This window comes from Rhincodon typus, chromosome 16, assembly GCF_021869965.1.
Source record: "Rhincodon typus isolate 14 chromosome 16, sRhiTyp1.1, whole genome shotgun sequence".
Taxonomy (NCBI): Eukaryota; Metazoa; Chordata; class Chondrichthyes; order Orectolobiformes; family Rhincodontidae; genus Rhincodon; species Rhincodon typus.
The window spans coordinates 2,955,047-2,966,166 of NC_063347.1; the positions used below are offsets into that span (position 1 = coordinate 2,955,047).

The 11,120-nt window shown below is 41.3% G+C and overlaps 1 protein-coding gene across 1 annotated transcript in view; it reads right to left on the minus strand.

Annotated features, from left to right (window-relative positions):
* The window catches only part of LOC109915100 (thioredoxin reductase 3-like), a 72,655-nt gene that overhangs the window by 56,996 nt on the left and 4,539 nt on the right, over nt 1-11,120 (minus strand). The window contains exon 2 of the mRNA XM_048606666.1: nt 3,075-3,135. Coding sequence (XP_048462623.1) covers nt 3,075-3,135 — 61 coding nt within the window. The remainder of the gene's footprint in view (nt 1-3,074; nt 3,136-11,120) is intronic.

Genomic DNA, 11,120 nt, shown 5'->3' on the forward strand with positions numbered 1-11,120 from the left:
ACCAGACTGGTGAAATGGACATATATGTAACATATGCAATTTAATGCAGTGTGAAGCAATGCATTTTGAAATAATGATAAAGAAAGCACAGTCTACATTTTTTTTTTCTGATGAAGGGTCTAGGCCCGAAACGTCAGCCTCTCTGCTCCTATGATGCTGCTTGGTCTGCTGCGTTCATCCAGCCCTGCACCTTGTTGTCTCAGTCTACATGGTTCCATTTTGAAGAGGGCACAAGAACACAGGATTGAAGAAGATTCTTAAAAGATGGCAAGGCAAATTGATAAGACAACTGAGAAAGCTTATGCAATACTTGGTTTTGTAAACATGGCTATCAAATATGAAAACAAACCATACTAATATCTTTCACAAATCATTGGCTAGGCCACAGTTAAAGTGCAGTGTATGATTCTGGACAACACTCTTAGGAAAGGTATCAAGTTCTTAAAAGATAAGAGACTCATTAGAAAGGATGAGTGACCTCAGTTATTTAGAAAGATTGGAAAAGTGTAAACTGTTCTTGTCGGAGCCAAGAAAAGGGGATCCAAGAGGTGTTCAAAAAAAATGACAGATTCATTAGAGAAAGACGTGGCAGATCTTCCTTTGACAAAATTATTCAAAAACCAGGGATCATGATTTAAAATAATTTGAGAGAGAAATAGATAGGAAATGTTTCTCATTTCCTCATGCAGAGGGTTACGATTTTAAACACACTATCTAAAGGATAGCGGAAGCAGACTCTCTCCCAACATTCATGAAGAGATATTTAACATTTCCTTAGGAGGAGTAAGTTTCAGGGTCATGAGGGGGAAAATAGTATGAGACGAAAGTAGAGATAACTTTTTTAAACAGCCATCGTAGGCTATGTTTCTAAGAAAGTAAGTTGTGGAGAGGTATGAAGAGTCTCAAGACGAATATAGATGTAAATAGTTGCTTGGTAGTACAGAACTTGAGCATTACCAGAGAACATTTTAATCTTGCATTCATCCGATCTCTCTGCCCATAAATTCTCACTTCTCTCTCACCTGAAGGGGCTATGCTCGGAAAACCTATGATTTCAAATAAACCCATTGGACAATAACCTGGTGTCAAGTGACTTCTGACTTTGTCCACCCCAGTCCAACACCAGCTCCTCCACAACATGCTTCACAACATTGCCACGAGTGTTCAGGGAACAGTTACCTCAAAACTTTCATTTAAATTTTTTAAAAAAGGCAAGTCAACTCTGGTTGGATGTGATATGCTTTGGAGAATTCTCTAATAGATAGTACCCCAAGCTTCGAACCGAAAAGACTCAAAAGCCTGGACAAATCGTTTTTTTGCCTGTAGAAAACCAGGCACTGCACATGAATATGTAGTTTTTACCAAGCACGGGTGAGGCACACCACTAATCTGAATGACATTCTTAAATAGACTGATAGTGTAATTCTTGGCACTGTTAAAATTGTTCAACAAGTATTGCCCAAACAGAGACTCAAACCTAACACTGGGCACGATGTTCTGAGTTTAGTAGGCCCTGACTGGCTGAGTACAGCCAGTCCTCTGGCTGTTCTGATTAGTTGTCGGGACATGCTATTTGATAGAATCCACCTGTCATTGGAATGTATGGTCTACATAGCTGGCATTGCAATTCATATAGCACATTACTTATTTGGCAAACCACATATCTTTTTGTCTTGTTATAGGCATCCTTTCAACGGAAAATACCACTCATCATTGCAAAGTACCAGAACAAAACAGTTGAATTTGCATATTGCTCAAAATTTTGAGACACCTTATCCTTCCAGGATTGTTTAAAGGTAGACTGGGCACTTTTCAGGACCCAAAGTGGCAGCTTTGGGCGCAAGTATGAGTTTGCATGGTATACAGTAAGTAGTTGATTGAGATCAATGTTAGGTATACCAGGTGGGTGCCATTTAGTTGAAAGTTAGCCTCTCAAAAACATCACCCTTATAAAAGTGAATCTGACTTTTTGCTTAAAAGATTTGTCTAAAAGTCCAACTTTTACACAGGTACACAAATTATTTAAAAACATTTGATTTGGTGTACAAAGTACCAACTCCAATCATTTGTGCCAGCCTCTCCTGCTCTCCAAAGATGTCACAGTCACTGACAGTTCAGTTTGCCTAGAATCCTCAATAGCAGAATTTGCGTGTTTTAAATTAGTAAGGGCTGAAAAAATAGATTACTTAAGTGAGGATTTTTTTTTTTTTTTAAAAAACTAAGTTCAGCAAGTTAGTGCATTTCACATCACAACATTAACATTGAATATCCATCCAAAAGCCTCACAAACAGAATTGAACTGGTACTTGAAACAAAATACTGTGTAGGATAAATGGTGAAAAAAATTCAGGGGAATTAATGGGCCAAATTGTCTCTTTCTGCTATTAATCATTTTCTGACAAAGGTTACATCAGTAATGTTACTTTAGATTTACACTTGGCAACAATCAATTTAATTCTGAAGAACGGCCACTGGACCTAAAACAGTAACTCTGCTTTGTCAGACCTGCTGAGTTTTTCTTTCTAGCAATTTCTGTTTTAGTCACAAATTTAATTCAATCTTCCAGACTGAAAAGTACTTATTGTCTCTACTAAAGGGAAAAAAAAAGGTAAGCATGCATAATTCAGCTTAAAACGGTTTCTGGTTCTGATCACTGTTGAGTCTCCTCCCAAAAAAGCAAACATCTCTCGTGGTTGGATCATTCTGATGAAGAAGCACACAGAAGCTTTACCATTCTCTTGAACTGTAACATCACACTCTCTCCCGCCCATCCCAACCCCAATTAATTAGCATTTTATTAAGAAAATGCAAGAATAAAGGAAGGCATAAATATGTTACTACAGTTTAATTCTACAACGTACTGCAGTTATGAGCTGTCTGATAAATAAACAAGCATAGACTGGAATTTGAATACTTTTCCCTTACTCTGCATGACTTTGCATTTTTTGAAAGTTTCTACTGAAGGTCAAGTGTACACTGATAACAAGTGAAGGCATGTTAAGCATTAACTATCTTGGAATCAGACAGGTTAACAAACTGCTATTGACAAAACAGAAAAACTTAAATAATGGTACCTAGTAAATCAAGTTCCACAACATGAACATCAACATCCAGGGATCTGAACAGTTCTTTAACCTGTATAAAACAAAATACAAGACAAAGACATTATAATAAGAAACCAGTCCGAACAAAACTAAAGACTTCCATATTTATTTGTTTGGAGTACTACTAAGAAAACAATGGGCTTATACATTACACACATTATCCTATCCACTTGGAGCATGATTCACAGAGACTGCTTCAAAACCACTCCCATGAAAGGACTCTGTGCAAATACAGAAGATTATACAATTTATTTAACCACAGAGAGCATTATAACCAGTTGATCCTGCCAACACCAACATTTTATAGGAGTAACAGTTATCAGGAGAAAATCAATGAACATTTGAATCAGGAGTGACCGTCTGGACCCCTCTCGTCTCCTCCACCATCCAATACAATCATGGCTGATCTGATTGTGGCCTCGCTCCACATTCTTGCTGGCCCCTAAGAATCCTTGATCCACTTTTAGACAAAAATCTCCCCTTCAATAGCTTAAAAGCATTCAAAGACATTAGCTCCACTGCAATCTAAGGAATAAAGCCCAAAGGACCCACAATTCAATAGCAACTATTTCTCATCTCTGGTTTCAATGAGAAATCTTTCATTTTCAAACTATGCCCGCCAGTTCTAGTGTCTCCCACAAGGAGAGAGATCCCCAAGCAATTTTTCCTCTCCAGCCCAAAGACAAGAGGCCAGCACTAGTGAATAAATTTCTGCCTTAACAAGAACAGTAACCACAGATCCTAAAGAGACCTTCTGTCAAGAGTCATGGATTCTATCAGCTATTTTTAGAATCTCAGGAGTAAGGCATTTGCTTGTCCCCTACATAGATAAAATCACTGGTAAGCAGATTAGCTTCATTAATGATTTAGATTTTGGAATGTAGGGGGCAATTCCAAAGTTTACAGACAATACAGACAAAACGTGAAAGCTTTGTGGACTGTGAGGACAGCGTGGAATTGAAAATGACAGACAAGTTGAATAAATGGGCAGATAAAATTCAGCGCAAAGAAAGTGCAAGGTGATACATTTTGGTAGTAAGAACTTGGTGAAACAGTATCAAAGAAAGGATACTACTATAAAGGGTGCACATAAGTCATTAAAGGAGACAGGAGAGGTGTAGACAGCGATCCTATGATTTGTTAATAGTGACACAGATTACAAGAACACGGAAATTGTGTTGTGAACTATAAGACACTAGTTAGACATCAGCTGGAGTATTGTGCACCACACTTTAAGAAGGATGCAAATACAGTGATTTGATTGGATTTGATTTATTGTCGCATGTACCCAAGTACAGAGAAAAGCTGTTTACAAGCAGTACAGGCAGATCACAGTGGCAAGGATATACAGATCATAGGGTGGAAAAAGACTGAGAGGCATACCAGTTACGTCGCACAGGGCGCGCTCTAGGCAAGATCAAGATTAGCAAGATCAGCATTATTTGAAGTTAGAGAGGTCCATTCAGTCTAATAACAGCCAGGAAGAGGCTGTTCCTGAAGCTGCTGGTGCACATGTTCAAGCTTCTGTATTTTTTTCCTGACGAAGAAGTTGTAGAAGAACATTACCAGCGTGCAAAGGGTCTTTGATGTTGGCAGCCTTTCTGCGGCAATGAACCGTGTAAATTGAGTCCATGGATGGCTGTTTGGCTTCTGTGATGGTCAGGGCTGTGCACACAACCTTCTGTAGTTTCTTACAGTCCTGGGCAGAGCAGTGGCCATACCAGGTCATTATACACCCAGACAGCATGCTTTCAGTGGTGCAGAGAGTCAGAGTAATACAGCATAGAAACAGGCCCCTTAGCCCAAACTGGTCCACGCTGCCCATGGCACCCACTCAGTTAATTTCTGTTGCCCATATCCCTTTAAACCCTTCCCATCCGGGTACCTATCCAAATGTTTTTTGAATGTTGCTATTGTACCTGCCTCAACGACTTTCTCTGGCAGCCCATTCCATATATGCACCACTCTCTGTGTGAAGAAGCTGCCCCTCAGGTCCTGCTTAAATCTTTCCCCTCTCACGTTAAACCTATGCCCTCTAGTTTTCAATTCCCCATCCCTGGGAAAAAGATTGTATACATTTGTCCTATCTATGTCCCTCATGATTTTGTACACCTCAGTAAGGTCACCCCTCATTCTCCTACATTCCAAGGAATAAAGTCGTAACCTGGCCAACTTCTCCTTGTAACTCAGGCCAACTAGTCTTGTCAATATCCTCGTAAATCTTCTTTGTAAACATTCTAGTTTAACTATGTCTTTCGTATAACAGGGTGACCAAAACTGTGCACAATATTCCAAATGCGGCCTCACCAATGACTTATACGACTGTAACATAATGTCCCAACTCCTATACTCAATGCCTCGACTGATTAAGGCCAGCATGCTAAATGCCTTCTTCACCACCCCGTCTACCTGTGATGCTGCTTTCAACAAACTATGTACTTGTACTCTTAGGTCCCTCTGTTCCACAAACATTACCGTTTACTGTATAAGTCTTATCTTGGTTTGACATTCCAAAGTGTAACACCTCACACTTATCTGTATTGAACTGCACTTGCCAATCCTCAGCCCACTTCACCATTTGATCAAGATCCCTCTGTAATTTTTGTTAACCTTCCTCACTATCAACGATACCTCCAAATTTTGTATCAGCCACAAACTTACTAATCATGCCTTGTACATTCACATATGTAAATAGCAAATAATAAAAGTCCCAGCATCAACCCCCATGGCACACCACTAGTCATAGGCCTCCAGTTCAAGAAACAACCTTCAACCATCACCCTTTGCTTCCCACCATCAAGCCAATTTTGAATCCAATTAGCTAGCTCTCCCTAGATCCCATGCGACCTGACGACACGACTAGCTTGCCGTGTGGGACCTTGCCAAAGGACTTACTATCAAAGATATCTGTAAAAGTTGGTGAGGGTCCTTATGGACACGTCAAATTTCCTGAGCTGCCTGACAAAGAGGCGGCACTGTTGTGCCTTCTTGACCGTTGCATCAACATGGGAAGTCCAGGACAGGTTGTCAATTATCGTCACTCCTAGGAACTTGACACTCTCCACCTCAGCTCCGTTGATGTTGATGGGGGTGCGTTCTCCTCCTTTTTGTCTGAAGGCAATAATCAGTTCTTTAGTTTTTGCCGACATTGAGAGAGGTTTTTCTCATGGCGCCATGTCACCAAACTCTCTAAATCCTTTCTGTATTCTGACTGTGGAACGCAGAAGAGGTTAATGACAGTGGTCCCAGGGATCAAAAAATTAAGTTAAACAGGTCGATTGGAGAAGTTTGAACTGTCTTACTTGGAGAAGAGAAAGTTAAGAGAAGATCGAGAGGGACACAGATTTAAAGTGAAAAAATAAATGCAATGAAAGAAAAAGATTTTTACACACCAAATGGTTTAAGTCTGGAATGCATTAGATGAAATGTGGCAGAGGTAGCTTCAATCAAGGCATTCAAGAGGGCATTAGATGATTATTTAAATGGAAAGAACGTGCAGGGAGAGAGGGAAAGGTCAACAGGACATGATGCTGAGTCCTGATGCTTATTCAGAGATTCAGTGAGACTCCTCTGCACCATAACAATTCAGTGACTCAGCCTTGTAGCTGTTAACTTTAAGCCACAAGAGACGAGAAATGTAATTTCTAACTATTGAATAGGTCAAATACAAATAGAAATTATTTCAAGAAAATCTTACAGTGGTAGTCAACACCGTAAATTCCCTCTTTCTAAACATTGCAAAACATAGCATTGGTAGCAAGATATGCAGTTGTTCAATAAACCTAAGTTTTTTTAAAAAGCAGAGAACTTAAAAAATAGATTTCGAACTATTATTTGACAGATTCCTTGTAAATTTTAATAGATTTCCTTAAACTGCTTGTATTAAATGAAAATAAAAGTGAACCAACAAATAGAAAAAAAGCATATACTCCACAAAATACGACCCTCCTTCAGCACACCCAGCCCAAACAAATCTACTAACCTTTCCAGCCAAGGTTGAGGAGGTGGACAGGAAAGTAACATTGAACTACAATCAGATCAGTCATGACCTAATCAGCAGAGCAAAATTCAGGGGCTAAATGGCCTATCCCTAACTCATATGTACTCCAAGGGCATCTCAAGCCTATGGACTCATGTCAGTTAAGGTCAGCTGGTAGCAGTCTTGCTTCAATAAGGTCAGGTTCAGGTCCCATTCCAGAAATTTGAGCATAAAGATAGGCTGAAACTCCAGTGCAGAAATGAGGGAATGCTGTAATGTTGGAGATGCCACATTACTTATGAGACTTAAATAGGCAACACATTTACCTGCTCAGGTGAATTTGCAGCAAAGGAGATGAATTACTACAGATATTTCAGATACTGTAGTCTGATCTGCTAGTTTGCCAAGGTCATGGTTGATCTAATTTTGCCTCAACTTTACTCTCCTGTCTTATCAAGTAATCTTCACTAAGAAGGATGTCCTGGTCATTCTCACGTTGGTGGTTAGTGGTTTTCAAATCTGCTGGGCACAAACTCAGTGCCATGTTTCTACATGACAATATAGTGACTACATTTCAAACTTCAAAGTCAAACATAGGCAAGGAAATCCCCTGCTGATTATGACCTATGTCACCTCCCCCAAACCTCCAACCTGCTTCCCAAATTTGTCCTGTGGAGACAAAATCCCATCTTCACATTGTGTTGCGCAACACTAGCACCATGTTACATGGGATAGATGTGAACAGAACTCTCATTGCAAAACTGGGCATCCATTAAGAGCTGGTGTATTCAACAATTACCTATAATCTCATGGCCTGGCACATTCCCCACTCTATCATCAAGATGGAAGCTCAATCCTGGTTCAAAGAATAGCACTGGAGAGCAGGCCAGGAGTATCACCAGGCATACCAAAAGACAAGATGTCAACCTAGTGAAGCTACAATGCAGGACTACATGCATGCCAAACCACAAGACATAGACAAAGTTACGCAATCCCATACCCAATGATCAAACCATCATTGGTGGTAGACAGTAAAACTAGGTGGTGGTGGTGAACCTAGAAAATCAGTGCAAAAGACAAGGTTGAAGAATTTTCAACCATCTTCAGCCAGAAGTACTCTGTAGAATTATAGAATCCCTACAGTGCAGGCATAGGCCAGTTTGGGCCATTACATCTGCACCAACCTTACAAAGAGCATCCCACCCAGACCAACCTCCTACCCTACCCCTGTAACACCACATTTATCATGACAAATCCATCCAGCCTGCACATCTTTAGACTGTGGGAGGACACCAGAGCACCTGGCAGAAACCCACGCAGACACAGGGAGAACATACAAACTCCACACAGTCACCCAAAGCTGTAACTGAACCCAGGTCCCCAGCACTGGGAGTCAGCAGTGCTAACCACAAAGCCACCATATCATTCATTCTCATTGGATGATCCATCTCTGCTTCCTCCTGAGGTTCCCCGTTTCAGACACCAGTCTTTGGCCAATTCAATTCACTGCATGAGTGAAAGAAACAGATGAATGAACTAGGTATTGCAAAGGTTATGGGGCCGGAGAACATTCCAGTAACAGTGTTAAAGACTAGTGCTCAAGAACTAGCTGCACCCCAGCCAAAGGTTCCAGCGCAGTTGCAAAATTTGCATCTATTCAGCAACGTGGATAATCACCCAAGGATGCAGTGTCCACAAAAACAGGACCACTCCAACACAGCAACAACCAGCCCATCAGTATATGCTTGATGAAAGTGATGGAGGTGGTCAAATGACCAGATAATAACGGAAGAGATCATCAACAGTGCTATCAAGCAGCACTTGCACAAAATTAACATGTTCACCGCTACTTGGTTTCACCTAGGCCACTCAATTCCTAACAGCCTTGGTCCAAACCTTAAAGGCTGTAAAGCATCAGCAGTAAATGTTGAACAACAGACCAAAACTGAAATCTTCCAGATTTGAGGCAAAGTTTCAACAATCATTGCTCTCCTTAAGTTCTGTAGACACCAGTTATGTTAACACAAAAAGCAGTCATCAGCACTAGAGGACTATCAGAACCAATGTAACCCAGCAAGCATAAGCTCTGAGCGGGAAGGGAGAAAATGAGTATTAATGCAGGGATATTCAAGATAACCAAAGTGAGTCGGGAAGTTTTAAACAAAAAGGAAAATGACAACTTTTACCATTTTATGAAGTTACATAATGCAGGATAAATTGGAAGGGAAATTTAAGTCCGACTAATCACGACAAGTTGGATTGCTGACATCTAAAAATTCTATTACAACTTCCGCAGCACGATTTAAGTGCTTTTTGGAGCACTTACCAAACATGGCAGCATAAAATGATGTTTCGCATTTAACTGGTTAAAAATAAAAGCAGCAAAGCTTGTTTGCCATATATTTAGCTGTTTTCTATTGTCCTCCACCCCACTTGAGAAAAGACAGACTTGCTATTACATAGTGCGATTCGTGACTAAAGAATGGCTGAGAAATACCTCAGCACAATGAAATATTTTTCTGACAGGAGTCACTGTTGAAATGTAAAAAAAAACTAACAGCAGTTGTGCATAGCAGTTTCCATAAGGAAACAGTGTGATATTGACCAGATAATTTGTTTTCCGTGAGTTTCAATGATGTGTAGCTATGTACCAGGACACTAGGAGAACTTCCCTACTTCTACCAAACAATTCTGTGGTTTTGTATGGGGAAGGGGAACCTGGAGTTATGCTTGTTTATGATTACATTCTCTCAACCTGTCTTTATTTTCTCTTCAACCTGCTTATCTAAGCTAACTGACTAAAAAAAAAAAAAAAATCAATTTTACTTTGAAGCAAAGTTAATTCAAACAATAAAAAAGTGATAAACAAAACCATCAGGAAACTGAAAATAACTGAAAATTATTATTATTTACACTTCAGAATTACTTGGTTACAAATTTTTTTTGTATTTCAAAAAAAGTGCAGAAGGAGAAAAACAACAGTTTTCCCCTAAGGTAGTTTTTCCCCTGGTGGCACTGTTCACAAAGACAAGATTGAATACAACTATAAAACAGAAAACATTATAGTACAGAGGAGACAAACAGGAGGCTGGAAGAACATAGCAGGCCAGACAGCATCTGGAGGAAAGGAGCAGTCAACCCTTCTTCAGGACTGGATGTGGGGGTAGGGGAAGCAGCAGATTTAAAAAAAAGGGGGGGGGGGGGGGGGGGGGGGGTGGAATTGTGGTGATAGGTGGACACTGGTGGTAGGTACAACCTGGCTGGCTGACAGGAGGGACGAATCCGGTTGGTCGCTGGAAGGGAGGGTCAGAAGGTGGAATGGAAGGGAGGAGGTGGCAAGATTATTTGAAATTGGAGAACTCAACATTGAGTTCTCCAGGCTGTAGGGTGCCCAGACGGAAGATAAAGTGTTGTTCTTCAAATTTGCATGCCGAGTCACTGCGGCACCGGAGGAGGCTGAGGACGGACGTGTCGGAGGGGGAGTGGGACAGGGAATTGAAATGGGCGGTGATGGGAGGTTAAGTTGGCTGTTACCTGCCAGGCGGAGAAGCTCGACGTACAGAAGACCACATCGGGAGCACCGGATGTTATAGACTAGGTTGGAGGAGATGCAGGTGAAGCTGTCTCACTTGGAAGGGTTGTTTAGCGCCTTGAATGGAAGTGAGGGAGGTGGTGTGTGGGCAGGTGTTGCATCTTTTACCGTTACAGGGGAAGGTACCGGGCCGGTTGGAGCAGTTCATGGGGAGGTGACGCAAACTAAGGAGTGGCGAAGGGAATGGTCCTTGTGGAAGGCAAAGGGGGTTGGAGAGTGGAAGATGTTCCGGGTGGTGGGGTCCAACTGGAGTTGGAGGAGGTGTTTGAGGATGATATGTTGGATGCGGAGGCAGGTGGGGTGGAAAGTGAGGACAAGGGGGACCCCATCTTTATTATGTTTTTGGGGGGGTGGTTAAGAGCTGTGGAACAGGGAATGGAGGCGGCGCGGTGGAGGGCTGTCTGGATGATAAAGACTGTTGGGGGGGGGGGGGGGGGGGGGGGGG